This window comes from Cyprinodon tularosa, unplaced genomic scaffold (assembly GCF_016077235.1).
Source record: "Cyprinodon tularosa strain WSP-4 unplaced genomic scaffold, ASM1607723v1 ctg610, whole genome shotgun sequence".
In the NCBI taxonomy this organism is placed as follows: Eukaryota; Metazoa; Chordata; class Actinopteri; order Cyprinodontiformes; family Cyprinodontidae; genus Cyprinodon; species Cyprinodon tularosa.
This window is the reverse complement of record NW_024039353.1, coordinates 187,110-214,211: the sequence shown is the minus strand read 5'-3', so window position 1 is coordinate 214,211 and position 27,102 is coordinate 187,110. Positions and strand designations below refer to the sequence as shown.

At 37.6% G+C, this 27,102-nt stretch overlaps 3 protein-coding genes across 4 annotated transcripts; 1 reads left to right on the top strand and 2 right to left on the bottom strand.

The window, feature by feature from the left end:
• Positions 1-275: 275 nt before the first annotated feature.
• zw10 (zw10 kinetochore protein) lies at positions 276-12,298 on the bottom strand. Its single transcript, XM_038307486.1, has 16 exons — positions 12,101-12,298; positions 11,589-11,723; positions 11,346-11,447; positions 11,194-11,271; positions 10,572-10,731; positions 10,306-10,458; positions 8,582-8,779; positions 8,361-8,497; positions 8,093-8,275; positions 6,437-6,660; positions 6,264-6,335; positions 6,020-6,189; positions 3,265-3,395; positions 2,794-2,925; positions 1,258-1,460; positions 276-806 (listed from the first exon to the last, which is right to left on the bottom strand). Exons 1-16 carry the CDS (start codon positions 12,203-12,205, stop codon positions 686-688), a joined length of 2,304 nt encoding a protein of 767 aa, XP_038163414.1. The 5' UTR covers positions 12,206-12,298; the 3' UTR covers positions 276-685.
• Positions 12,299-14,034: 1,736 nt separating this feature from the next.
• mks1 (MKS transition zone complex subunit 1) lies at positions 14,035-23,422 on the top strand. Of its 2 annotated transcripts, none has more exons than XM_038307470.1 (18): positions 14,035-14,382; positions 14,468-14,589; positions 14,729-14,781; positions 16,339-16,503; positions 16,727-16,821; positions 16,916-17,044; positions 17,418-17,522; positions 19,829-19,937; positions 20,021-20,077; positions 20,228-20,270; positions 20,360-20,422; positions 20,512-20,582; positions 20,672-20,741; positions 21,418-21,525; positions 21,698-21,831; positions 22,090-22,172; positions 22,417-22,514; positions 22,974-23,422. In XM_038307470.1, the coding sequence occupies exons 1-18, from the start codon at positions 14,306-14,308 to the stop codon at positions 23,075-23,077; spliced, it is 1,686 nt and encodes a 561-aa protein (XP_038163398.1). In that variant the 5' UTR covers positions 14,035-14,305; the 3' UTR covers positions 23,078-23,422. The 2 variants fall into 2 exon arrangements, with proteins under 2 accessions (XP_038163398.1, XP_038163397.1); XM_038307469.1 differs by having other exon boundaries at positions 14,036-14,382; positions 16,724-16,821.
• A 2,293-nt stretch (positions 23,423-25,715) lies between these two features.
• LOC119798138 (zinc finger BED domain-containing protein 4-like) lies at positions 25,716-26,930 on the bottom strand. The gene is made up of 2 exons (XM_038307487.1): positions 26,601-26,930; positions 25,716-26,150 (listed from the first exon to the last, which is right to left on the bottom strand). The coding sequence occupies exons 1-2, from the start codon at positions 26,928-26,930 to the stop codon at positions 25,716-25,718; spliced, it is 765 nt and encodes a 254-aa protein (XP_038163415.1).
• Positions 26,931-27,102: the final 172 nt, after the last annotated feature.

Here is a 27,102-nt window from a genome sequence, read left to right as displayed (position 1 = left end):
ATGGATGTCTCCATTTCTCTTCCCTTCTGGAATTTTTCTTTTATCACATAAGGAAGTGGTGTGTTTGACATGTTACCTTAAAATGGGAAACTTATTTAGGGTAGATGCATTATAAACTAATTAACTCACTCATAGAAATTTAACAGTACAACCTCATGAACCACAATTTTGGAGTTGTAAGCATTTAATCCCAAACGCCATATAGGCTGATCACATCATCAAGGAAAGCCTGCAAGGAAAATATATTTTCTACAAATTTAGACAGGGTTTGTTTATTTCTTTTGCATGTGAGGAAAACAGATGTTTATTTAGTAAAATAATAAATACATTACAGAGAAATTCTGAATCATTTCGTTTGCAGGAAGATGTCTATAGATGTTGAACTTCAAACGTAAAGCCCAGAAAAATAAAAAAACAAGAGAAATGTAAAACAAACAAACAAAAAAAACAAACAGATTTTGATTAACCCTGAAAAATTAATCAAAGGAAAACCTCTGGTTATAGCAGCTCAGAGGAAATGATGCAGCTGAAAAACACAGTTATCTTTGTAGAGAAGACTGGTTCCAACTCGTGGTTAGCTCCGGTTTAGACAATTTCTCATGCAGGAGAAAGTTTTAAAGTAGCGAAGTGAGGTTTTCCACTGAAAAAAAAACATGTAATGGATTCTTCTTGGTGGTTTTATTGTTTATTTGATTTTGGTTAAGGCAGCAGCTCTCCGCTCCGTGTTCTGAAACAGAGCTCGAATGAGACCCTTCACCTCCGAACTGGTGAACTCCACAGCCAGCGGACCCTTACCGTCAGCCCACCTGTGAAGAACAATTCCAGAAAAATAAAACAAATTGAAATCATTAAGAAAATTAGAGGGTTATTTTATTTTATTAGTTATTTTAGATAATAACTTTACCAGGAAATACACCAAAAAACTTGGTCTAACACACCTATATTTTTATTTCCAATATTTATTGTTAAAACATATACATTTGTATAAACATAAAGTTAGTTTTTTTGTTTTTTTTTGTAAAGAAAATTTCACAGATACCACAGAACTAATAGAATCTACTGTTGAACGGACCAGTTTTTTTTAATGTAAAATAACTTATTTAATGTTTAAATGCTTAAAGAAAAATACCAAAAATACATTTATATCAATGTTTTTTTTTAACAGTTTTCAAATATTTAAATTTAAATAAAAAAAGCAAAGAAAATACCAGAAATCATGCTTTCAAAATCAATCTTTGCCCTGTGGGTGCTTCTAACCTGTCAACGATCTCTTGCAGGTTGGCTCGCAGCACGATGACGAGCTCCTTAAAAGTGCTCCACTTCTTCACGTAGAGCGGCACCTCCTCCTGATATTTCTTATTCTTGTTCTCCTCAGCCAGAGGAATGAAAACCAGCGGACCTTCCTCGATGATGGTTTGGCACAGAGTATGGAGGTGCTCCCCGTCTTCAGACGAAATATCCTGCACAACAAAAAAAAAAAGAAAAGATAAACAAAATGAATATGGACAATTCCTGAGATAATACACAATTTACATGACAAAATGTCTAATTCAAAAAGGGCGATACATACATAACCGATATTTGGATGGTTTATTACACCTTTTAGAAAACAAAACAGCAAATAAAGCCTGTAATAAATGAAGTTTTCCTAGCCACACCTGGAAAAATGCTAAAATCATATTCCAACCTTTTCCACATTGTTTTGAGTCTATATTAGAATAAATTTGCAGGTATTCTCTCACATAATATCTTTAAATTTTATTAAAAAAATATATTTTGTATGTTTAAGAACTCTAAAATATTTTGTGACGTATTTCATAAATAATATATATATTTATACACATATTGAAAGGAGGCTAATGGAGAAATGAAAAAACATAACAAAACAAAAAAACTGTGTATTGAAAACAAATCAGTCAATAATTGATGGCTTCGGTCATTTTAGCAAGATGGTTTGAACTTTATTGTATCTGCTGCAAAATTCAACCATTATAAGAGCTGCTTAGAAACACCACTTGGTAGTTTTATTTACAGCAACATACATTAATCCTCAGCATGTCCATGACAGAAAGAGAGAATCAGTTACAAAGTAAAACACATCCGCATTGGAGGAAATAAAAAGTTAAATCTCTCATTCGTAAAAGAAAACAGTCAGGTTTGGCCTGTTTGGAGTTGCACAGTCTGTCCCACCGGCTGTGTGACAGAATACCTAACCAATAATAAGAGCGCAGATGGAAAAAAAAAGATATATAAGGGAAAAAAGTGATAATCTGAGCTTCGAAAAAAAAAAAATAAATAAATAACAAGGGACAGTACGGGAGAGTGCACGGCCTCTATTGCTGTGTTTTATCTTTAAGATACTGAGTTCCAATTATATTCTTAATATATCAAAATCCTCTATCTGGTTTACTGTGCAGGCGGGTCATGAAGTGAGGCTTTGCTGCCTTTCTGCTGTTTTATTTATTTATTTACTTGCATTAATCCGATCCAATCAAAGAAGACCAAAGAAAGAAATTAAGGGAAAAAATTCTGCACAGATCAAGATCTGCTCACTTTATGGGTACCGAGAGCCTCTATATACTCACTGTAGTCAGTGAGACATAAAAAAAAAAAATCCTGACAGAGATTAAAACCTCATCAACAACTAGTGTGATCAGGGCTTAAATTGGGTGTAGTTTTTATAGCCGGAGACTTGTAACTCATTACATACCAGTAACACCTAAAAACACATGGAAAAATGAATGTAAATGTAATTAATGTAAAGAAGAAGAAAAAATAAATAAATCAACAAACCTCAAGCATCATAATTTTCGTAATAATCTCTGTGATGGCCGTGTTGAGCAGGTTGCCCATGGCTTTACAATAGATGCTGACTGGAAGCACATCCTGCCACACTGTACCCAGCTGTTTCAGCTGATGAACGACCTGCAGAGACGGGAAGAAATTAGTAAGTAACCAGAAGCTGCGCATGAATGAAACATATAACAAAAAGAAATAAATCAAACTGTTTTGGTCATAATTTTTAATGCGTCAAATGAAAAACAATACTACCCTTTAATAAATTTACCCTTTTCCCCGTCCAAAACATTCCTCTGCATTTTACATGCAGCATTAAACAACTATAAAGGGATTTTTTTTATTCCCATGGCTGCAGCCTCATATAAACCTGCTGCAGTACAAAACACAACAAAACCTACAAAATTAGACAACTTCAAAATGATAAAATTAATTTTCCCAGACCACTAAAAGTCTCCGTCCACCCACCTGTCTTACTGCTTTGCTAGCTGCAATGTAGCTGTCTTCGTCATCAAGGTTGCAGAAGTTGTGAGCAGTGGCTAGTCTTTCAAGAAGCTCCGCTCTCTGGACATTCAGCTGAGCCAAGAAACACTGAGCGCCTAAAAAAATGAAATCAAATAAAAAAACTAAAAAGAGAAGAGTCTGAACCATGTGTAGATTTAAAAGGAGAGTGCACAAAGACAATTTAGGGATTAAAAGACAAATCCAATATGCTTCACTAAATGTAAGGAAGAATGAAGAATATTCAATGGGAATGGATAGAGAGACAAGATAACAAAGATAAAAGGTATAAAGGATGACGACAGACGAATTAATTAATGAATGGATGAATTGCTGAGAACAGCTGAATGAATAAATGAAGAGAGAAACAAACTAATGTGTTGATGGATAAACAAATAGACGATGGCCTCATTGAAGTGCATCCAACTGGCTGAAGGACAAGTGATTGGATAAAAAAAAAACTGATCAGAGGATAGATGTTGATCAGATAGATGTTGCGCAAAAATCAATAGGTGGGGGAAAAAAAGCATTGAGGATGCTGCAACACACGTTTCAGCGATGCGCGGTGCCAGACAGGTGGCTGTTGTAAACTTGGGCCATGGATCCCAAAGGGGAAAAAAGAAAGAGGTGACGAGAACAGATGATTCAAAGAAGAATGGTCCGAATCATTTGCTTTCATTACCAATGGGGAAGGATTGTCTACATGTTTGCTTTGTAATGAGAAGTTGTCAAATAATAAAAAGAGTCATTTGAAAAGGCATTTCCAGGAAAGGCATGCTAAATTTTGCAGCTGACCACCAAGTTAGGAATGAGAGAAAAAGTGCGATTGAAGAACTTCTGGATAAATTACATGAGTGCAAAGATAGATTTAAGAAGTGAATTGTAACTCGCTGTATGCTGATGAAGATTCTTAGTCATCCAGGTCATAGTCATTCACAAAGAGTTAAAAAAAATAAGCCACTGGACTTTGTTTCCAAGTTTGAAGACATTTCGCTTCCCATCCAGGAAGCTTTTTCAATTCAAAATGTCAGAAATATCATTGAGTTCGAGGTTTGATAGAGTGGACCAAAAACAACGCCTTGTTTTGGCTTAGAAAATATGCAAATTGAACCGGACAAAGGGGTCCGTCCCTTAGTGTAGGGGAGTCGTATATGGGTTGTTTGTTGACCTGCATTACCCTAACTCCACTAATGCTGCTAGTTTTGTTGCAAGCATGGAAAACCGTTCACAAATAGAACAGGTAGAGCTCTGATGCAGGTATGTGAACTGTTAGAGTGATAATTATAAAATTATTGTGTGGACATATGAAACATTGAAAGAAAGAAGATCCTACATTTCTATCCTGTGTTTCAACCAGAAGGGTCATAAACTTTTATGACCTCCTGTAGGTCATGAGGCAGAATCACACGGTTGTGTGACTTCCATCCAGCCAGTTGGTCAATTCACACTATCTTATTACCTGCATCCTCCCAGATAATCATTACTGTCTTCTGTTTTAGGCCCGCCTTATGATGTTGTAAAACTCTTAATAAAAGGCTTTGCCATGAAGGGATCTGTGTGAGAAGGTGCTGGTTTTCCGAGCCAGCAGCTTCTCTCCGCTCTGCAGACGCTGACGTCACAAAACCCTGTCTCTGTGTTGATTATTTCCTTTTAATCTTTTAAACTCAAATTTCTCTGGATTAAAACCCAACATGAACTTTCTTCCATTTTTCACCCAAAACCTCAAAATAAAAATAACACCAAAAATCAGATTTCTTTATTGTTTCTATAATTTCATCAATGCAACAAAACCTAATACATACAAACCGAGCGGTGGGCGAGCAGTGAACTTCATCCGGTGAGAGGACTGCGTATACTCACGCAGTGTGTCGCAGTTAGCTTGTCGCAAGTATGATGCAGGTATTTTTGATTTATGCCCAATTTTGAAACGTGGTCTTCGCTATCCACGCCACAACGCAAGAGGGACGATTACGAACCGTCTACAACCCCTCATCCAACACCGGATGACCCAGTGAGTGTTCCCGAAAGACTGGCCGTGGCGCTCCCCGTTTCAGCTTCAGCTGCAAACCAACCGACCGTCGCAGAGCTACAAACTAGCATCCTGCACGGTGTCTGGGATAGTGTCCGAGTTGTGCCAGGCGTTGTGGATGGCACAATAACCAGAGTTTCTGCCATTACCCACACCAGCCATGTGGGAAAACATCGCAGCTGACTAATGGAGATTGTGGAACTTCACAAATTGAATTGAACTGACCAATCAGAGGCCTCCTTTCTCTCCTCCATGCTACGCTATCTGCAGCACTGTCTGCTGTCAGCTTCAATTTTGGGGAGGTGCACCAGTGTCTGTGGAAGGGGGGGCGGCACATATCTGCGTTAACAGCGACAAGACGACCTGGTTTCTGGGCATAAACCAGGCTTTAAACCTAAAGCAGAGAAGTCACATGATGTGACATTTGCTCCAGGATAAACATTTAATCATGAATGCTTATTAAATATTTTAAATAATTTTCTATAGTGGGCTAATACGCTTAGAGCCCATATAGCCATACAAGGCTTATATAAGACTTTCACATTTTTGTGGCTCCAGGCAGATTTGTTTTTTTATTTTTTGGGTCAAATATGGCTCTTTGAACATTTAGGGTTGCTGACTCCTGGCCTGGAGAAACTTATTTCTTCTTCTATACACATATGCTGATCTAATTTTTCCTGATCTATGGCTCACCTAGTTTCCTGAATCCAGGCACCATGTCGACAAACGTGGCCACGCCCTCGCCCAGAGGCTGCGGCAGGTGTGCCCTGAAATGGTGACCCAGGGTGAGCAGGTGGTGCGCCAGGTACATGCAGTTGTTGTGCTGGACGGCGGCAAGGTGGGGAAATTTGAGCAAGTTCTCCCTGGAAGGAATCAGAATGACAGGAGGTTCATCCTCACAGGGACATTCCATCACCTGATGGGGAAGCATCCTTACTTGTGGTACGTGGGGACGACATCGTGGAAGAGCTGGAAAATGTTCCTCACAGTGAAGAAGAGCTGCAAGGCGCTGAGAAGATCACACAGAATTATTAGTTGGGGGTTTGTCCCGTTTCATTTTAGCTGATTTTTATTTTTTTTTTTAAACGCAGTAACATCTCTGAAACTGACCACTGTGTGGAGCTTCCAACAGCCTCACACAGCGTGCTAACTGCCAGCTCCATCAGCTGCTGCACCGACTCGCTGATGCGACAGGCTGGCAGGCGCAGACTGCAGGCAGACAACTGTTTCGAGTTCTCCATCGTCACCTCTTCCTTCACCACCTCCTGCTTCACTTTCACCTCTGAACTGGGAGGAGGCAGCTTAGGGAGCCGCAGCTTCGACTCTGGGTTGATCTTACAGAGGAGAGAAGGAATTGAAGCCAATGAGTGAAACAGCAAATCCTGACTTAAAGGTCTAAAGTGAGACTTCTGCATTCATTTTGCATTAAAAGAGTAAAGTCCCCACATATGTTTAAAATAAAATACGCCAAGAGTTAATTACACTAAAAAACATGTAAAAATAAACTGCAAATGAGGAAGAATTAAAAATGTTTCCTGCATCTGCTCTCCCCTTAATTATTTTCAGAATCATAAATCCAGCTCAAAGATGTTGAAGTTCACTTTGTTTAATAAAAGAAAAGACTAGATTGGGAATGTTAGACACCATGCTCAAAATAAACTTTAATTTGTTGTTGTTTACTCCCATTTTTTCCAGCTTCAGAGTTTCAACAGAATTGATGCAACAGTTCGAAACTTGCAAGAAAACCAAATAAAAAACAAAATTTAAATAATTATCATTAACATTTATTATAAAAACTAATTGTAATATCAGCAAGACTAATGTTTAGAACTAAAAACTTATTTTAAAGTTCAATGAAAAAAAGAATTAATTCTGGAAACACAAATGTTTTACATACTTTTCAGAATGCAGTAGGAGGAAAAGTCAAAATTGACAACGACAATAAGAATCTATCCATGATATTGATGAGGAAGTAGTTAAAGTCTTGCCACAGAGTTGATACCATGATGTTACAGTTTAAGTTTGCTGTGAATCTCCACTACTGACTGTTCTGATGAAGCCCCCTAACAGCTTTTCTTCCAGGATTGTTCTGGTTTCACGTTCTTCTACACTCTTAATAAAGCAGACCATCTTCCAGTCACTGCTAAGGGCGCCACTAAGCTTCAATATGAGGAAGTTTGTGTTCTAAGAGATGCAAAGATTTTTGAGAGATTTTTCTGATAAAAAAATAATAGATTGTAGCTATATCACATAGTGAAATGTAACAGGATGTCAATATTAGTGTTTTCTTCTTGCACTGGCCACTGCTCAGTGAGAAAGTTGGGAGGCACTACTTTGAGTTTGCTGATCACTGAGATTGTGTAAAGCGCATGCATTGCCACTCCATCCATTTAACATCCGTTGTTAATGTTTAGTTATATTACTAAATATGTGTTTTTGTTTAAATTAAAACTTTTGTAACATCTGTTATCATTGTTGTTATTTTATCGAGTAAATGTAAGAAGACAAAGCAATATCTGCTCTAAGATTATAATAATAATGGGTAAAAAAAAGTCTTAACAGTCCGATACTTAATGCTTCTGACAGGGACTCAATAAGGGCTTGCTGTTTAAAATCTGGTAAAGTGTTTTTTTTTTTCTTTACAGCCCTCGTTGAGAAATATTAAAATCAAATCTTATAAATGAGTCTTTGGAATCTACAGCTCTATATTAACAGATTATAATCCTATTTTGCCCTCTGACGATCTTCCATCTTAGATAAACATACTTTAACTGTGTTGTGCATCTTTGAGGTCATGAGTTTGCGTGCCGCCACAATGACGTCCCTGCACTTCTTGCTGGCAAAGTGACAGTTGACATCTCTGGCGTACTTGAGCAGGTCTGTAGAATCGGCCTGCAGGTACTCCATGCTCTTCAGAGCCTTCTCAAACGCCTCTGTCTCTTTAATCACCTGCAACACAAAGAAGTGGATTTAATCAAAAGGAAATTCATCTAAGCAGCAGAGTTTCAGTGTTTTATTTTTTTTCAGAACGTACAATAATGTATTTTTCAAGCTCGCTGCTGTTGTTGGGTATCGAGTAGACCAGACACTCATGGATGATGCACTTTGACAGTTCCTCCCAAATCAACTCTCCAAGGATGGTGGAGAGCTTTTTATCCTCGATGGGCACATCTTAAGAAACATGAAGCAGGTTGATTTAATCAAGGGGGAAAAAGTAGAAAAAAGAAAAGACTACTATTTATTGCTCTATTCTACCTAGGAGGTGTGAGTGTAGCGTCTTTAACACCAGCAGCAGTTTCTTGTAGACCTGTGAAGGTGTGGATCGCTCCTCATGGTCCTCTGATAAACACTCCAGGCTCAGGATGGTTCCCTCGCCCTGTTGCTCTGCTACCGTCAGCTCAAGAAAGGGGTGCATGACCAACGGCTTCAGCATGTTCTTCAAAAGCACTTGACCTAAAAAGAGAAAAAAAAAGATGACATCCTAGGATTGGACATGCAGCGCAAGGAAGAAAATGCAAAAAAGAATCTGTCAAAATTACGTTCATCAGTTTTGCATTGTCCAGTCAAAGTTCCAGACTTTTTGTGGATTACATTTTTCATCCTAAAAGTATCCATTGTCCAGGTGGTAAAAATGCAGTTATAATCAGCTCAAAGAAAACCACAAATTCCACATTTTAGAGGGAATATATGTGAAAGAATGACTAAGGTATTTTGCAACCCCTGCACAGAGAAGCATGGAGATACTAAATGTTCTGAATTTGAGATCTTATTAGGAAACGAAAGCAAATCACTTCCACATCTTTTGTTGATGCTCCTGTAGTATAACCCAGTACTGGGCACAATTGAAAATTATAATTGATGAAGTGATAGAAATTAGAATACCAACCAGTTTTGAAGTTATGTATCTCAGGAGATTTGAGACTCGGTTTAAAAAGAACAGACAGTTATAAATTGCTTCGAATTAAGCTGTTGGCGAGAAAGAAAGCATTAAACCAGAAGATGGTTAAGTGATCTTGTGCCAGAAGTGGATGAATGGATTGATGCTAATTGATGTAATGCTAACCATTTACAATATGAAAAGGTTAACTGCATCTATCAGACTGGAAATGGACAAATTCAACAATATCTGGAAAGGATTGAGCATATAAAGCAACATAGAACAGATTTTGTTTAGGGGCTTTTTGGGAAGGCTGGATGTTTATTTATTGTAGGAGGGACAAGAATAATGAAAGGACATTTACAATATAAATAATGTCATTAAGAGTTACCTATACCAAACCCTGGCTTACTTAAATTATTTTATATTCTGTTTATTTTGTTTACCTTGTATGTTAAAAACCTAATGTCTTATTATAAGGGCACTCAAGGAATTTTGTTTGTGAAATAGACAATAAAATATAAAAAAAATCAGCTCAATGATGAAAATGAATAGATGGAAAAAGTCACAAATCAAATCACAAATCTAGAAACTGATATCATCATACAAAAATTAGAACTAAACTCAATGCTTTTGCATTTTGCACCATATCTATTTATTCAATTTTACACTGCTCTGAACCTTCCACATCAATGCCTTTTGCACCATGTCTCTCCAACATTGTTTACATTTTGATCACTGCTGCACTTTATGAAGGGAAATGTTATTTTTCACTGCTCAGCTGCTCATTTACTATCGGAAAGCTGTGTGTATCGACATTTTTTTTTCGTATACAAAATTAATTTACATTATAAGTCTAAATCTTTAAGTCTAAAAAATATGAATTGAAGAAAAAAAAATATAGATAGATGGGTGACCAAAGGGATGGATAGATTTATTCAAACCTGGAAAACTCCTTCATTTCCAGACTGAAAATCAATCTGGCTCAGAATAAACACCCAACATAACCATGGAACACCAACTTATATTTATATGCGCATATTCTCTTATTCTCTGAATAAGAGAAAACCTGAACCGGGGCGTCAGAGCGAGCCTTTCTTACTGAAGAGTTTGATTTTGTTCTGAAGGTCTCCTTGAACCGCTAGAGCCTGGAGGACGGAGCACAGCAGAGGGTCCGGCTTCGGTTCCAGGTCTTTAGTGCAGACATCAGTCAGCACCAGCTCCGTCTTATGGAAAGCCTTTGGACCTCCAGAGTCTAAAGACAGCAAAAATAAACCAGCCAGTTGAATTCTTATTTGCAAACAACAGTTTAGGTAAATACTGAATTTGTTCCTCTTTACATCAATGAATTCATTTCCTTAGCCTCACCGTTGGCTGCTGGTAATCTCCAGATGACGAGACGCTTCCACTCGTCTCCAAGGTGGTAAATCAAATTCTCTCTCTGCACTATAAGCTCGGAGCTCAAAGAATTGAGAAGTGGAAGCTGGGATGTTTTCCAATCCTTCAGGGAATTCACTCTTTCCCTCGCCTGTAAAGGAAGAGGATGAGAGACGAAGAATCTCATTAAAACACCCTTATTTCCAGTGACCCGGTGGGAATTGGCAGGTTGCTGTTTTTTATTTCTTTAAATTTATTTCATAAAATTTTTTTTTTTAATCAAATTGTGATTTTTGGGAGGTGGGGGGGTTCTTATGAACTAAAATGGATTTGAAGATCTTCTTATCCATAGAATGAACTAATCCTAAAATACAAAAAGGAATTTGCTCTAATCTGGCATAACAAAGAGGGATCTTTTCCATTTTTGTTTTGGAATAGATGATTTTTTTTATTATAACAATATAAATATATCTTTCATTTCCATCTTTTGTAATCTGTATCAAGGTGGCTATTTTTCCCCATTACTGTAAATAAAGCCATTTGAACCTATTTATTCACACCTGAATCCTTCATATAACACAGTAAGGAAGGAAGGGCTACAAGGAGCTCTTACTTTTTTCAAACAGGTGGCGGCATCCACATACTTTTTCTTCTGTAAAGCTTCGTTGGATTCCTCCATCGCGCTGTGAAACTGCAGCAGAAAAAGGAGTTTAGATGGTGAAACGCTCAAACAAGCAGCAGCACATTTCAACAAACACAGCGTACCTCCTTTAAGTGTTCGAGCATTTCTATAATCATAGTGTTTTTCTCCAGCTGCTGCTTCAGCTTTAAGTATTCGTTCCCCGCCACTTGGATGTTCTGCTGCACCTGGATCCATAGAAACAAAAGGAATAACAACCACTGTGCAGCAAGTACAACCTATTCTATTATTATTGAACTTATAAATATAAACCATTAATAAACTATATATCTATAATTAAAAAAGACATATTAATAACTTAATCATACCTCAGATTCGATGCAATTTTTAAGATTTTCCATTTCTTTAGTGACCGTTTCAACCTGCAGCATTAGGTCCTCTGATGCTTGAAGGTTTGGTAAAAATTCACTGTACTTCTTGTTCATCATGTCACACATTTCCTCCTGATAAACAACATCAAATATGATTCACTGTACAGTTTGTTCATGTGATCAGCAGTCATAAAAAATAAATAACCTATATTTGACAGATAAGGTAACTAAAAATAATGATGAATGTGGATTCTAAATGTGTGAATGATGCATTCAAGGACACCCAGATGTTACAAAGAAAACCTGCAAGCAACAGTTAATAAATCTAATGAATACTAAACCAAATTATTATCATTTTTATTAATCAAAGACTACTTTTTGAGAATAGCTACTTTAAAACTCTCAGCAGACCTTAGCTGGCAGTCAGGAGTTCACAGCAATCCGAAGTTCTAACTTTATTGAACACTAACAGTAGCAGATGCTAAAGCTAGTTAGAAAAAAACAACTACCTTAGTATCTTCCACTTTCCGGGACATCCTGCTTATTTTACCGGCCAGGTCCTCCTTCTCCAGCTTCCCGGAGCTGGCGAGCACCTCGGTTACAAATGAAGCCATACTGCAAAGTAATGTTATACTGGGTCAACAACACGGTGACACATCGGCAACATCAGTCCACCCGCGCTAACTACTACTACGTCATACCCGCCTGAGCTGCTTCTTCTGAATCTCAGTGGACGCTGGGAGGAACTACCGCCCCCTACTGGACTAAAATAAAGAGCGGAGGTGAGAAAAGCTCCTTATAGTAATGCCTTTGGACTGTTCTTTCTCTTGGGTTGAACGATAAACGGAAATGCTATGATGCTTTTCAAAAAGAGAATTAGGAGCCTGAATTTTTCAATAATCAAATTACAGTGTAGTATTTTATTTGTTATTTTTTTACTCTTCTTTTATTTTTATACCCTTTCCTAAGGTCTACATTTGTGTGACCACTTTTGTTATAATCTTTGGCCGCTGTAACACTACAATTTCCCCATTGTGGGACAATAAAGGAATCTATTCTATTCTATTATCTGTAAACTCCAAAAAAACAAACAAACAAACAAAATTCAATTCAATTCAATTCAGTTTATTTATATAGCGCCAAATTCACAACACATGTCATCTCAAGGCACTTTACAGTTCAACCAGATCATACAGTCAAATTGATACAAAGTTTTCTATCTAAGGAAAACCAGTTGATTGCATTGACTCATTGACTCAAATACAATCCCCCACACTAAGCATGCTTGTAGCGACAGTGGAGAGGAAAAACTCCCTTTTAACAGGAAGAAACCTCCAGCAGAACCAGGCTCAGTGTGAGCGGCCATCTGCCGAGGCCGACTGGGGTTCAAGGAGACAGAAGCAGAGATACAAAAAGCAGCTGTAAAAGGCGGCCCCGTCCAGGAAACACACAGCCAGGCAGACGAGCTCCAAGGCAGCTCCCATGCCAGAGGACGAAGAGAGCACATCCACTCAAAAATGTACTTATTTATTTTGAATGCCTATGACCTGATCACCAGCATTATTTGTAAATATTTGCTAAAATGCTTCCTGGTAAGGCAGAAAAGAAGTCTTCTTATAGTAATGAGCAAGGGTAAAGAGAACTTCGGGTTAAATGTTTAACCCTGTTAATCCAAAATGGTGGACTTCATTTAATCTGGTTAATTTCATATAAAAAGCTGGCTTTATATATAGTCTATAAAGTTTAAATAGTTTTGACCTTGAATACATTCCAAAACAATCTGTAATATTTTTGGGGGATCACTGTCTTGTTAAAAACAATATAGTTTCTGATACAAGTATTTCAGGAAAGGGATTTGGAGAACTGGTCTTGGACCCTGTGATGGACCCTGCACTGAAAACAGACACTAGAAATATTCTGTAAAACAAAAACGTCACTGGCTGAGGGGCCACAGGCACTGTCAGTGGCTCTGGTTGTGAGACAAGCCCACAGCATAATGCTGCCACCTCAAACAAAGAAGAAACAAACAACAAAACAATATGGTTACACACATTGATATGTACGCTATTATAAACAGTACCCGATGTATGACATCACACACAGGTCTTAATAACTGCTTTAATTTAAAGCATTTTAAAATTTTATTTAATTTAAAGCAATTTTACTTGAATCTGTGCATGTTTCCATGAGGTGCAATGCATACAGACAAAAGAGCACATTACAAACCATTCAAAAAGGACAGAATAATTTTATTCTACAACTGAAAGTGTTTTTATTATTATTATTATTATTATTATTATTATTATTTTTAGAATTGATATGAGTAAAAATCTAGTTTTGTTCCTTTTCTTTCATTTTTTTTCTTTTCTGTTTTTCCTGTTCACACTTCAGTCCACTTGGTGGCGGTAATGATCCTTTATAGCTGCTGTGCCAGTGGCATAAAATAACAGAACAAATCTCCATGGAAACGACAACTGTCCTCTCCTCTCCTGTTCTGTGCTAAACAAGCGGAATGTAATTTTCTTATTTGTGGTGTCTTTTTATAGTTTTATATTGATGTCGTTTCTTCACAGTGTTATTCTAAACGGTATGCTTTGCTATAAGATGTTTCTGCTTCTCAAGTGTTGAGTTATTTTATTTATTTATTGATATATTTGAGCAAGCTAGCGTAGCTGCGAACCCGAGGCGCGTGTCTGTGAATGTTTGCTAAATAAATGGCAGAGCGCTGGAACACAGACACTGGGGACGCAGTTTATCGCTCCCGGGATGCCGTGAAAAACTTAAAAATAAAGTAAGTAAAACGCTGTTAAACAGTTTCATTTGGAATAAGATAGCTTAATGTGAATGATAACGGTGCATATGGCATCCACCTCCAGAGTCCGTATCCAGCGGGTGACTTCAACAGCTGACATATCTCAGCACCTCCAGCATCAGGTTCTGTCCCAGAAAGCAAAGGGGGACATCGAGCTGGAGACGCTCAGATCACAGGACCACTCAGGTACAATAAGTACTGAAGGGAGATGACTAAAGATGCATTACAAGATCTTTTTGTCACTTTAGATATACCTCAAAACCATCTTGAAAAAAAAAATGAATGGATTTAAGTAGTTTGTCATCTCTCTTGTTTCTATTGACAGGTGATAATGAAGAGGAGGTGGTGGTTGGTTGGCAAGAGAAACTCTTCAGTCAGGTAAAAAAAAACTGTGGGTTTGTCCCACCGATGGTTAAATAACAAACAGCTGCAGTAAAAGAGGGTTAATTGCTGTTTATGGTAGTTGGACAAATGCTATGAATCAGGGGTCTTAAAAGTTTTCCAGGCTAAGGACCCCCAAACTAATGGGGAGTTGGAGCGGAGACCCCCCTAATTATATATATTGTATGAAATTGTGTTATATCAAACTGGTCCTATACAGAGGTGTCAAATTACGAAGTACAAATACTTTGTTACTGTACTTAAGTACACTTTTTAGGTATCTATACTTTATTCCATTACTTATTTTTCTACTTCTGACTTCTACTCATTACATTTTCACACAGGTATTCTAATATTTTGCAGATAATTTCCCCATTTTCCCTCAAGCACCAGATAATACACTATAAATTTAATAGAGGATAGTAATCTGGCAGGTTTGGCAGTAAGGCAAGGCAAGTTAATGTGTATAGCATAATTCAGTACAAGGATGATTCAGCATGCTTTACATGAATTTCACCATAAAGTAGAATAAAATAAAATGTGAATAAAAGCAAATAAAGATAAAAAACATGATAAAGCAGCTCTTGAAAAGCAACCCCACACCATCATCCCTCCCCCACCAAGCTTTACTCTTGGCTCAATGCAGTCAGACAAGTACCATTCTCCAGGGAACCGCCAAACTCAGGATCCTCCATCAGATTCCCAGATGGAGAAACATGATTCGTCACTCCAGATAATGTGTTTCTAATGCTCTGGGGTCCAGTGGTGCTGTGCTTTACAGCACTGCATCGGGAGCTTTGCATTGCACTTGGTGGTGTGTGGCTTGGATGCAGCTGATGGGCCATAGAAACCCATTGGAGCTCTCTGTTCTAGAGCTAATCTGAAAGCCAAAGGAAGTTTGGAGGTATGTAGGGACCGACATTGCAGAAAGTTGACAGCCTCTTTGTGCTTTAGCATCCACTAACGCTGCTTCATCAGTTACATGGCCCACGACTTAATGGCTGAGTCAATGTTGTTCCCCAACACTTCCATTTACTCATGATATAGCTGATGGTTTCACTAATGCTTGTAACAGCAGTCTGTATGGCTAGGAGCTTGATTTTATACATCTGTGGTCATGGAAGTGGTAGAATACCTGATTCCTGTCATTTGGATGGGCGAGCAAATATAATGTAGCTCTTTCAAGCACACCTTAGTGCTCAATCTCAGTTTAGAAGCAAGAACCAAACCAGACTAAATGCCTGAAGTTATAACAGGGTTGTAGTAATGGCTTTTTAATCATGGGTACCGGATCGCATGGCGGTGAGTAACTTGAGCAATAAATGTGGGACTCGCCTGATTTATTCTCTCCAGAGTTGCAATTTTTAAATGTATTTTACAAAAAAAATTCTGTTATTTTGTCATTTCTTGGGTTTTTGAGGTATTGTTAAAGTGTATATTTAAATATATATGCCTGCAGATATGTTAGTATGCTGTTAGTATGCAGTTTCCTTATTTAATTACCGTATGTTTTAATGACTTTCCCCTCTCATTTTTCTGTGCTTGCGACTACAGTATGAAGTGGAGCTGTATCAGAACGAGGCGGCCTGTCAAACCCCTCTGGATCGCCAGTACCACACAGAAATCCGGGCCTTCAACAAGAAGGGCCGACGCAATCAGAGGATTTTTACCTACACCGATCATGACCGCTACACAAACTTCCTTCCACTTCACCAACTGGTAAATGAATTATTTAATGGACCCAAAAGAGTGCTTTCTCCATGAATTAAGTAATATTTTAAATGATGGTTAAAATTAATTTTGACTGTTTTATTATTGATAGTTTTGATTTAAGACATAGATTGTGTCACCTCTATCACTTTGTTTATTAGTTAAGTGTAGTTGACTGACAAATGGTTTCTGTAATGCAGACATTAAGTTTGTTATTTTGTCTTAAAAGCAGCACAATGACTTGGTCTCCACCACCAAATCAAGGCCCACTTTCCTGGCCGAAAGGATGGCCAGCGTCAGACACAGACGGCAGGAGAGGCGAACTATGTAGGAGAAATTCCAGCTTATGCTTCAACATTTATCTGAAAAAAAATAAGAAGACAATTCTGTCTTACAATAAACTGGCTTTTTATTTTTTAAGGGATAGTAGTATTCCTAAATCAAGAATTATCAACTGGGATCCCACAGAGGAGTTTGTGAAGACCAGCCGGGTGGTGAATAACTCCATGCAGACCATGCATATCATGGGTGACTTGGGCCCGCCTGGAAAGTAAGACCAATAAAAGATCTCCTTTCACTTAGCATCCTGCATCAAAATTAAGGGGAAAATACACATTTATAGGTCTATAGATTTGTTTAGTATTACTGTCATTTACTCAGGGATGCTAAATTTCAAATGTTGTAGTCCAAAATTACAATAGTAGTGACAGTTAATAATAATCTTGAGGAACCTGCTGACTTAATAGTTAATATGTAGCATAGAGATATAAAGGAAGCTGATTTGTTGTACATTGTTCTTCTGACAGCTGTTTATCAGATTTGGAAAGTGACCTGTGTTCCACTTTTGTTACCTTATTGCCTAATTAACGACTCACCGTCAGTGCTTATTATGAATGTCTTATTCATCAATCCTGCTGTCTCAGGTTGGGCCAGAAGGATAACGAATGTTTGCTGGCAACCATAAAAACAGACGGCAGCAGAACGATCATTGTTAAACCAGACTTCAACAAAGGCAAAGAGCACTACAGGCAAGTTCATTACGACACGAGGAAACACACATAGTTCCCCTTTAGCCTCGACTGACAGACTGAATTACAAGGAGAGTAATTCAGTCTGGTAAACCGCCATCAACTCCGTTTAGATCTCAGTGGATCAATCACAGCACGGGAGGAGGGACTTCGCAATGCGTGAATCTCAGCACCAGAATTACCCATAATGCAAGAGTGCTTTTCTTATATGATAGCCAGAAGATGGAAACTGCAATTTTGCAATGGAAATGAATGCTGTATGGAGAGCACACATTATATCCTTAGGATATTTAGACTTAGACTTAAACAGATTTATTTGTCATTTTGTTTACACAAGTGTAAAACAAAAAGAAATTTTGTTTAGAACAGCTCTCTGGAGAATTTCATTTTGTTTTAAAGCAGCCTTCAAAAATAGTAAAAAAACATATCAAATGTTAAATGAGGAAGTTATGTCCCCTAAAAAGCTGTTGCGCCCCGGGGCTTCCTCACGGTTCTTTTCCTGGGAGCAAGTTATTTACTACTCTTAACTCAAACTGGGAAAAACCGTATAAAAAAGGACTATCAAAACAGGAAAAAAGTAACAGAGTTTATTCCAGATCAGGTCGTTACAGGACAGAGAAAATGCTTGGACCTTGCACAGCTGTGGGCTCAAAAATCACGTCCTCGAGCGTCCATCAAAGATTGAGCCCAGAACAAGGTCATCTTCTCCTTCTTATAGCTCATGAGTCTATGTGTTGCATCAGGTGGATGCTTAGCTCTCTGTATCAAAAACTGACACGCCATCAATGCCCAAGGATTACAGATAGCTCTCCTCTATCAGTCCGGCTCCAATATGTGCCCATATCCTGTGTATTTTTAAAGACATGAAGGCTGTCCTGATTAGATGACCTCCGTACACACCGTGACATCCACAATGTGAAGGAAGGCCCTCTACTCTGTCTAATCTGGCTAATAAAGTAACAATGCACATGATGTATAAAGCATAAACCTTACACAAATGTATTTAAAATACAAATACAATAAAATGTATTATTCAAATGTTTATGCAAAATCGTTCACTGGAGCATGTCATATGGAGTTTTGCGTCACATCCGTAGTTAGCAAGCTAGTTCCTCTTAGCTTTTCTGCATACCGTCACAAACTTCATGGTGTTTTGCAGGGATTATGTGTGATAAACCACCTAAAGCAAACCCCAAGTATTGTGAAGAGAAAATAATTGTTTTCAAAATATTTTATAAATACAAATTGGGAAAGTTGTGTGTGCAGTTTGAACAAATCCCACTACTCTGATACCCCTAAATTAACTCGGATACAAACGACTACATTCAGTCATCACCTCATTTTTCTAACCCAAATTTGTCTTATATAATCTCAGTATATAAACATGACCCAACATTTTAATTTTGAAGAAGCTACAGAGATCTGGCAGGCTATTGGCAGCCTAGTGGTTAGGGCATAGAGCTTGGAATCCTGAGGTTCTGAGTTTGAGCCTCACTCCCACAGACTGCATCTCTGGGTCTCTGAGCAAGACCCTTAACCCCACACTGTTCCCCGGGATCCACAACAGCAGCCTGCTGCCCCCGAAGGGAATGGGTTAAATGTAGAGGTAAATTTCTCCAGTGTGAGATCAATAAAGTTTTATTATTATTATTATTATTATTTATTACTTTGGTAGGATAATCAGTAATACTCAGTGGTTTTTTGATTTTGTATAACTTTGCTTTTAACCAGGAACATTAAACTTTGTCAGATGTGACTAGAGCTAGTTTCAGGACAAGTCAGGATAAACCCTGTGGAACAAGATTTTAAATTGGGGTGTAGCATACAGCCATTGTCTGGCCTCTATTCAGTTACATGAAAACCTGATAAGAAAATTCTGCTTTAAAGGAGAACATATTGATAAGATGAAATAGCCCAATCAACGTCTAGATCTAAATCAATTTAAGAATATGTGTCAAAATTTGAAAAATGCTTTTTACAGATGCTCTCAATTTATTCTGATTTAGACTGTGCTGCTTTCCAACGAGTAACTGAAAAACAATTCCCTCACTAAATCTACAAGCTTTTATAATCATACCTTAAAGCATTTGCAGCTATTACTAGTGCAGAGGAAGATTTTGCAATGGGCAAAATACCCATGCATGTCACTTTAGTTTTTTTTCTTTTTGCTGCATAAATCTGCACCACATTCTGTAAGACTGTTACATAAAATCCTAACAAAATATAGTAATGTTTTGGGTTTAAAATTACAAACAGGGAACCTGCTGCAATGGTAAAGTCAGAGTGATGCTTGCTTTGTTTTACAGGATTGTAACAGAGGGGGAGAAGAGAGAAGTCTGGCGTTTAACTCTGGAGAATGTATCCATGACAATGAAACCAGATGAACGAGACAGGGAGCAGAACATGTACAAAGATGTATGTGATGATTGTTCTTCATGTGCCACATTGTTAACAACCAGGACTATGAGACTAACACACACCCTGGTTTTTGTCTGCAGTTGTATGGCAGGCATAAGGAATACCTCAGCAGCCTCGTTGGGCAGGACTTTGAGATGGTAAGAGAGATGTTGACAGAAGATATTATCCGTCCAAACTGTCTGGACCCTAACATATTTTGGGATATTTAGAACATTAATCAATGATTAGCATAATAATGGATCAAATCTCAAAAGCAGATGAAATATTTTCTGCACTTTGTCCTCCAGCCTCCTGTAGGTATTCTACGTTACCTGCTGCATGGAGAGATAGGTAAGGAAAGGGTTTTGGATGGAATGATATTAAACCTGGAGATTAACATTTAGACGTGAAAAATCCTGCATTATGTTTCCTCTTTCCAGTTTCAGCTAAAGGCTTTGAATATGATAACTTATACATCAACTTCTTCATGGAACTGCCGAATAGTGAGTCACATCTAATATATTATACTTTTTTTTTCTCATAGTATTGGTATCTAATTGTAGTGCGGTTGTTTCCTTGATATGTGTTTAAGATTGGTCAAGCTTACAATTCCAGCCTGTGTCAGGTGTTACCCAGACTTGCAAGACAAAATCGCTGGGGAAGGTCTGTATTACATTTTTTTGATTTCACTGGAAATTCTTGAGAACCAGAGGAAATTTGTTTAGACCTAATCTTTTAAAATCTGCCAACAGGAAAATGTAGCTTTTTTCGGCTACCCATTCAGCTTTGAAGCTTTTTACATGAGTGAAAAAGAAAGTGAAGGTAAGTAGCCCCCCAGCAAAGGTTTGTCATAAAGACGGTTTTGGGTTCCGCATACAGAGCACATAATTGTTGTTTAAAACAAGGGATGATAATCCCATCTGCACAAACATTAATATCTAATAATACAGATTCATGTGCTGTTTGTATCTCCCTTCCATATGCATGCAGTGCGTTTGGCGGGATTTCTTTCAAATGGGCCCTAAAAGGAGGATTACGACAAACCTCATTTGTTGTTTTTACATATGAACTGGATGTCTGGAGATTATGGACATGCACTTTGCTAGAAAACAAAACCATTGTAATGTCTGGTGGGACTTTTCAAATCTGCTTAATTTGTCTTAACTCCATGTTTCCATACATTTTCCAATGTAAAAACTATGATGCAGGAAAACCAGTGGAAAATATATGAACTGTCAATGAAAACTTGAGCAAAAGTTTTAATTTTGGGAATTATTAGCCAAACACTGCTTTAGCTGTGCTTAGAATATGTTTAGCTAAAACTCATGCAGGTTTTAGCTATAAGTGCAATAAAGCACATAAAAATGGGTAATGATGTTAAATACAGACTGTCTCTGAACGTCCCCCCGTTAGAGTATCAGTTGTACATTCAGAAATCTTGATTAAACATTTTTTCTATAAGTTGCACTGACCCATACATGTGTTTTTGTAATTGCAGAGTTAATTCCTCAGTGGCCAGCGCTTTATTTTAAAGTCCTGTCCCTTGACTCCTGGCAGCGTTATCGAACTGAAGGTTATGGCTATCTACTTTTCCCCGCTATGCCTGGTAAGACGCCTCCTATGTAAGCTGGTGATGGAGATTTCACCGTACTATATCCGTACTCATTAAACTACAGAGCCTAAATGTGATTAAATATTTTATCATAGCATAAATTAACTACTGCAGGATGTGATTTAGAAATGAAGTGTTTTGTCCTGGTTGTGTGTATGTGTGCCAGGGAGGCACACGGTGACCTGTCACACGTGGAGACCTGTTCAGACGGGGACAGTCTCTGCTTTGAGGCGCTTCTTCATTGGAGGTTCTGCAGAACTTGAAGACAGCAGCTACGTCAGAATACCAGGGACATTTAAGGTAGACTCTAAAATTACAAAATGCAAACAGTCCAGTTTAAGGTGGGAGATATCCTTCAGTTGTATGTTTGATTGAAATGGATCAACAGCCTTTAAATTACTTAATGTCTTCTAAGAGGAAGTTTGAATGGAAACTGCTTTGTTCACGTGTAGTGTTTGTTTATTATTTAAAGCTGTGTACATCTATAAAAGTAACTACAATTTTTAAAACCATCAATGTTAAGATGTTTAAAGACAATTTTTTTTTTCTTGGTTTCAGGGAGAGAGGCTGAGTCGCTTCGGCTTTTCCACAGAAACCACAGGAAGTGTTACTTTTAGTCTGCAATGCATCCAACAAGCCAGGTAAATGCTTACTTTTGACAGAAATACAAGAAATATATTTTCACAGACAATACTATTTCGACAAACATGCAAATGAGGAAAACTCCAGCTTTTAACTGTTAATGTTTATATGAGTGCAATAAAAAAAAAGGTTAAATGTCAGATTAAACGTCTACATGCGATAGATGTTTTAATATTAGAATTAAATAAAATTTAAAAAATAATGGAAAGTCTGTTTTAATGTTTGCATGTTTGATTTGTTCAGGGCCTTTGTTGATGCTGCCCACCTGAAGAAAAGAAGGCAGAAAGTGGTGGACCAGCTTGGAGGCTTTAGCCAACAAGGAACGGTCTGCAGCATCCTGGGTAAAAAACATAACAAAACGCTAAAGTAGAATTTCAGTTTTGATCCTGGAGAATCAGTGATTTAATTTGCTGAAACCGTCCCTTCCTAGTGTGTTGGAAAGCGTTTTCTAAGTGCATATAAAGCAACAGAAATGACATGGCCACATCAGCAATCAATTCTGTGTAACAGTTAGCTCCCAGAGTCAAATTAGTGGTGACATAAAAGTTATTCTTTCAATGGTTAATAGTTGTGCACTGTAAGCTTTATTTTAACCATTCACCATTTTAATGATTTTTATTGGGATAATCTAAAATAATGTATTATTAGAAGCAGATTAGCCTTTGTCTTGGTTGCATTATGTCATCAAACATTTTTATTGCTAAATTTCAGGTGTTTAGAAATCAGTTTGATGCTATTTTGCAAAGCATGTTTTCTTAAAGTGATTTGTAATATTTTTGCATCTGCTTGTTTCCTATTAGAGGCCTACCAGAGGGCCCATAAAAGGCTGCAGGAAGCCAGAGAAAGTCTTCCAAGAGATGTCCTTAACTCTACTGCCCAACTTCAGCTGGAATCGTCTGCATAACAGTCAAGATTAATCATGAATCATATCATAATGATTTGAGACAATTATTAGAACACTTGTACTAAAACAGCACAAAAGATCATATTTATCTTTTTCACTCTTCATGCAGACATAAGAATGGATGCCAGGATGAGTAACGGTGTGGTAAACAGAGGCATGAAGAGTTGGTTCTATTATTTGTTTCCCTTTTACAAAAAATAATTTGATAGGTAATGTTATTTTGGTCAAAGGGGCTGTTTTTTTTTTAAAAAACACCAGCTAAGAGAAATGTACTTGCTTTAGTTGACAGTCTTCAATTTTTAATGCAGTTTGTAAAGTTTTTATGAATTAAATGTATAAAATCACTGCTTTGGTTATCTTTTTTTAATGTTTTTTCTTTGGGATTGTAGCCCTTTTAACCAGTTTTTATTTCTTATCAAATAAAACAATTTTTTGCAGCAAAACCTAGATTAACATCACATAATCAATATCAGCTATATCAATATAGAGACCTAAACCTTGATCTGAGTAGAGCTTTAAATATTTTTGTCTGCAGGGCCTTGTTTCAGAATGAATTGTCATCATACCCTGATTAGTAAGCAGATACTCTGAGTTTTCCTACCCATCTCTGCTCTACTCAGACCTTTCAATTTCAGACAGATCATTTCAGTTGGGTAACTAAACCTGGCATCTTAAATACTCTGTGTTTTGCATGTGTACATAAGAAGCCCTCTTCAAAGGCACAAAGATAATGTTATTGGCCATGGTAACAGTAGGACAGAAGCCTCTACAGCTCAGTTAGTGGTCACACCCTCAGGCCACTGGGGATGAGGAGGAACGGTGGGCTGAATATATATATTCAGGTTCATTATTTAAATGTAATGTATATATATTTAGACCTAAAATATATTTATTAGATATAAGATGTAAGAGTTAGACATAATATGTTGGTCTAGATATAAATTTAAGACATAGAAATAAATATAACATTCATATATAGAAATAGGTTATAACAGATTTAAAAAGTAAATACAGATATATATCTACATATAACATTTCTATTTAACATTAGACAATAAATAGGAGAGAAAGGCCTTAGATTTGCAGAAAATGATGTAAATAACTGCAATGAAACGTAAAAAAATTGCACACCATATTTTTTTGTGTGCATTGAATATGTGTCCAGGTGAAACATAACAGGCAACTACTACTGATGTGATTCCCCAATAGACATTTTTCACAATATTTCACGCTGTACTGTACTGTACACTTAATAGTAAGATGAAAATGATCCCTGATTAATATTAATTAGTACTTGCTGAGGATATTAAAATCAGATGTAATCATTAAACTACATTTTAGGAAGAGTTATTCCCTTGTAAACAATAAAAACCTCTAAACGACCCTCTCCAGATGGAGATATCTTCAGTCTATTTGCACTCCAACCTCAGTAAATTCTTCCAGTGATGGACACATAATTTTGGACACATCCTTGTGCAAGTCTCATTTAAGAAGAACATAATACACAAAAGTGAATATTTTTTCTTGTAATAATTTTTCACAAGATAAAGCTTCTTTTTTTTCTGCTGAGACATAAGAACCAGGACATGCAAGAATTTACACCAGAATTTACTCTGGTTTGCCACTAACCCTGCTGTGTGAAGTGGGGCCCCGTCCCCGGCAGTAGAAACCGTAGTTGTGTTTCACATGAATAAACAAGTCAGACACCTGTTGTGGCTTAAACCTTTAAAATGAAGGTGACACCTTTGCATTTTGGCAGAAAATCTCCAGACTTCTGATAAAAAATTCAAGATGAAGAGAACCTTTGACCATCCTGCAAAAATCCATATAGGAATGGTGTCACTAGAGAAAGATAAAAGGTTTGAAATTGTCTGACCAAAGAACAGAGCTGCATCTGGGTCCAAATCTTTTAGAATAACCTTGAAATATGGAAGGTCTGAAACTTTTGTAAAAAAAAAAAAGTAGACCTATAACCCAGACAGGCTGGCCAGCCTTAGACATAATTCAAAGATTTTAACTCACTTTTTACTCACTTTTGTGAATATATATATATATATATATATATATATATATATATATATATATATATATATATATTAGGGGTGGGACGCGATTAAATTTTTTAATCGCGATTAATCGCATGGCTGTGAAATTAATTAATCGAATTAATCGCATTTTAATCGCATACTTGGAAACTGCAGGAAGTAACTTTTTCCACATGGATTTTGAATGACAACACATAAGCTTAATAGACAAAATATTGTTTATTTTTTTTAAAGAAATATCAACAGGCCAGTGCAAATTTTAAAGTTCAACATATTTAGGAACGCTAAACTCAGAAATTCAGGTAGCTCTATAGGTATAGGTAGAGCTTAATACTGCTTTTTAAACGCAAAAATGCAATACTCAAGTACATTCAGAACAAAAAGCCTCTGAGGCTTTAACACAATTCGTGGATTTATCAACAGTTCAACTGTTTACAAAAAATAAGTCAGAAATTAAATGAAATTCAGTCCAACTCTTTATAACATTGGCCATTCAGATAGTTCAGTTCAACATAAAGTGACAGTGATTGACCTCCAATTTTTCCCATTTGAAACACAACTGGCCAACTGGCCTCAGGATACACATTAACTGATTACTTCCTCTCTTTCAGCCAGTTGCTAAGACATACTAGCCTGTTCACATTTTCAGAGCTCAGGGCTGCCCTCTTCTTTTGAACTATGTTACCTGCCAGGGAGAATAATCTTTCGCAGGGTACCGAAGTGGCAGGGCTGCCTAGATACTTGCGGGCCAGGACAGAGAGCTGTGGATGGGCTCTCTCATGAGTGGACCACCACTGCAGTGGGCAGTCTCTCTCACTGATGGTAGGCTCTGCCTTGTAGCGGGCCAAGGCTCCTTTGGGCCCATCTTCATCCTCTGATTCAGAGTCGGAATTATACAGCAGGAGGCTCCTCTTCCTTGCTGGCTCCTCTGTGCGTTCCGGTGTGGCTCTGCCTGGTTGTTGTTGCACCAGTGCCTCAATGCTGGTCCACACCTCTCCTCGCTCTCCTCTTGGTAGACACTTTAGGTCCTTAAGATCAGAATAAGAATCAGAATCAGGTTTGTGGTCACATTAATCAGAGATTTACAGAGTACAAGCTGGATGAAATTCATTAGTATACATGGTTTCCATCATCCAGAATCTCCTCTACTGGTTGTGCCTATGGTCAAGTCTAAACTGTCCATATTAGAACTGCTCCAACAGCATCTTGTTTTAAAAAGAAATTAAAAATAGCATTATTCTCATCTGCCTTTGGTAATAGTTGGTTAATTATCTTCAATCCATAAAACAACATGAATTATTTTTTTCTGTTTTCATTTTTTTTTACTCTTTAGCACACTGAATGACAATTATGTATGATAATGTGCTATACAAGTCATGTTGATGTTGTTATTCCATAAGAGAGGGGAGGGGAGGGGGCCGAGGAAATAAAAGAGTCATAAGCAATAAAAGAGAAAAATAAAGAAGACCATTACACACCTTAAAGCGAGGGTCGAGTGCTGTAGCCACTTGTAGAAATCTGTGATTTAGGGCATCCTCACGCTGAGACAGCCCCTTATCTTCTACCACAGCAATGGGTCTGCAGTCGAGAGCCGCCCAGTAAGCCAGCGCGTTGGTCATTTTCTCGGCCTTGGTCTTGCTTACCCTGCCCTTGAAGCCAGTCAGCTGGTGTAGTGTGGGTTGTTTCTTCTTCCTCCCAGTCGGGCTAGCTTCCACGCTAGTATCTGCCAAGCTAGCTGCTACATGCTTTGCTTCAGGTGATATTTGAGGCTTGATACGCTGCGGTGATGGGCGAATTCCTTGTTGCATAATTTACATATGACCGCGCTCTTATCGACTCTTCCCTCCTGTATTTTAAAACAAAATTTCCCCTGCAAAGGACCAACTAAAATGTTTTCATCTGCTTCGTCTAATTCTTCCATGGTTGTCTCTCCTTCTAGTTAAAAGCAACTTTCTTCTCTGTTCTTCTTCTTCAGTTTCT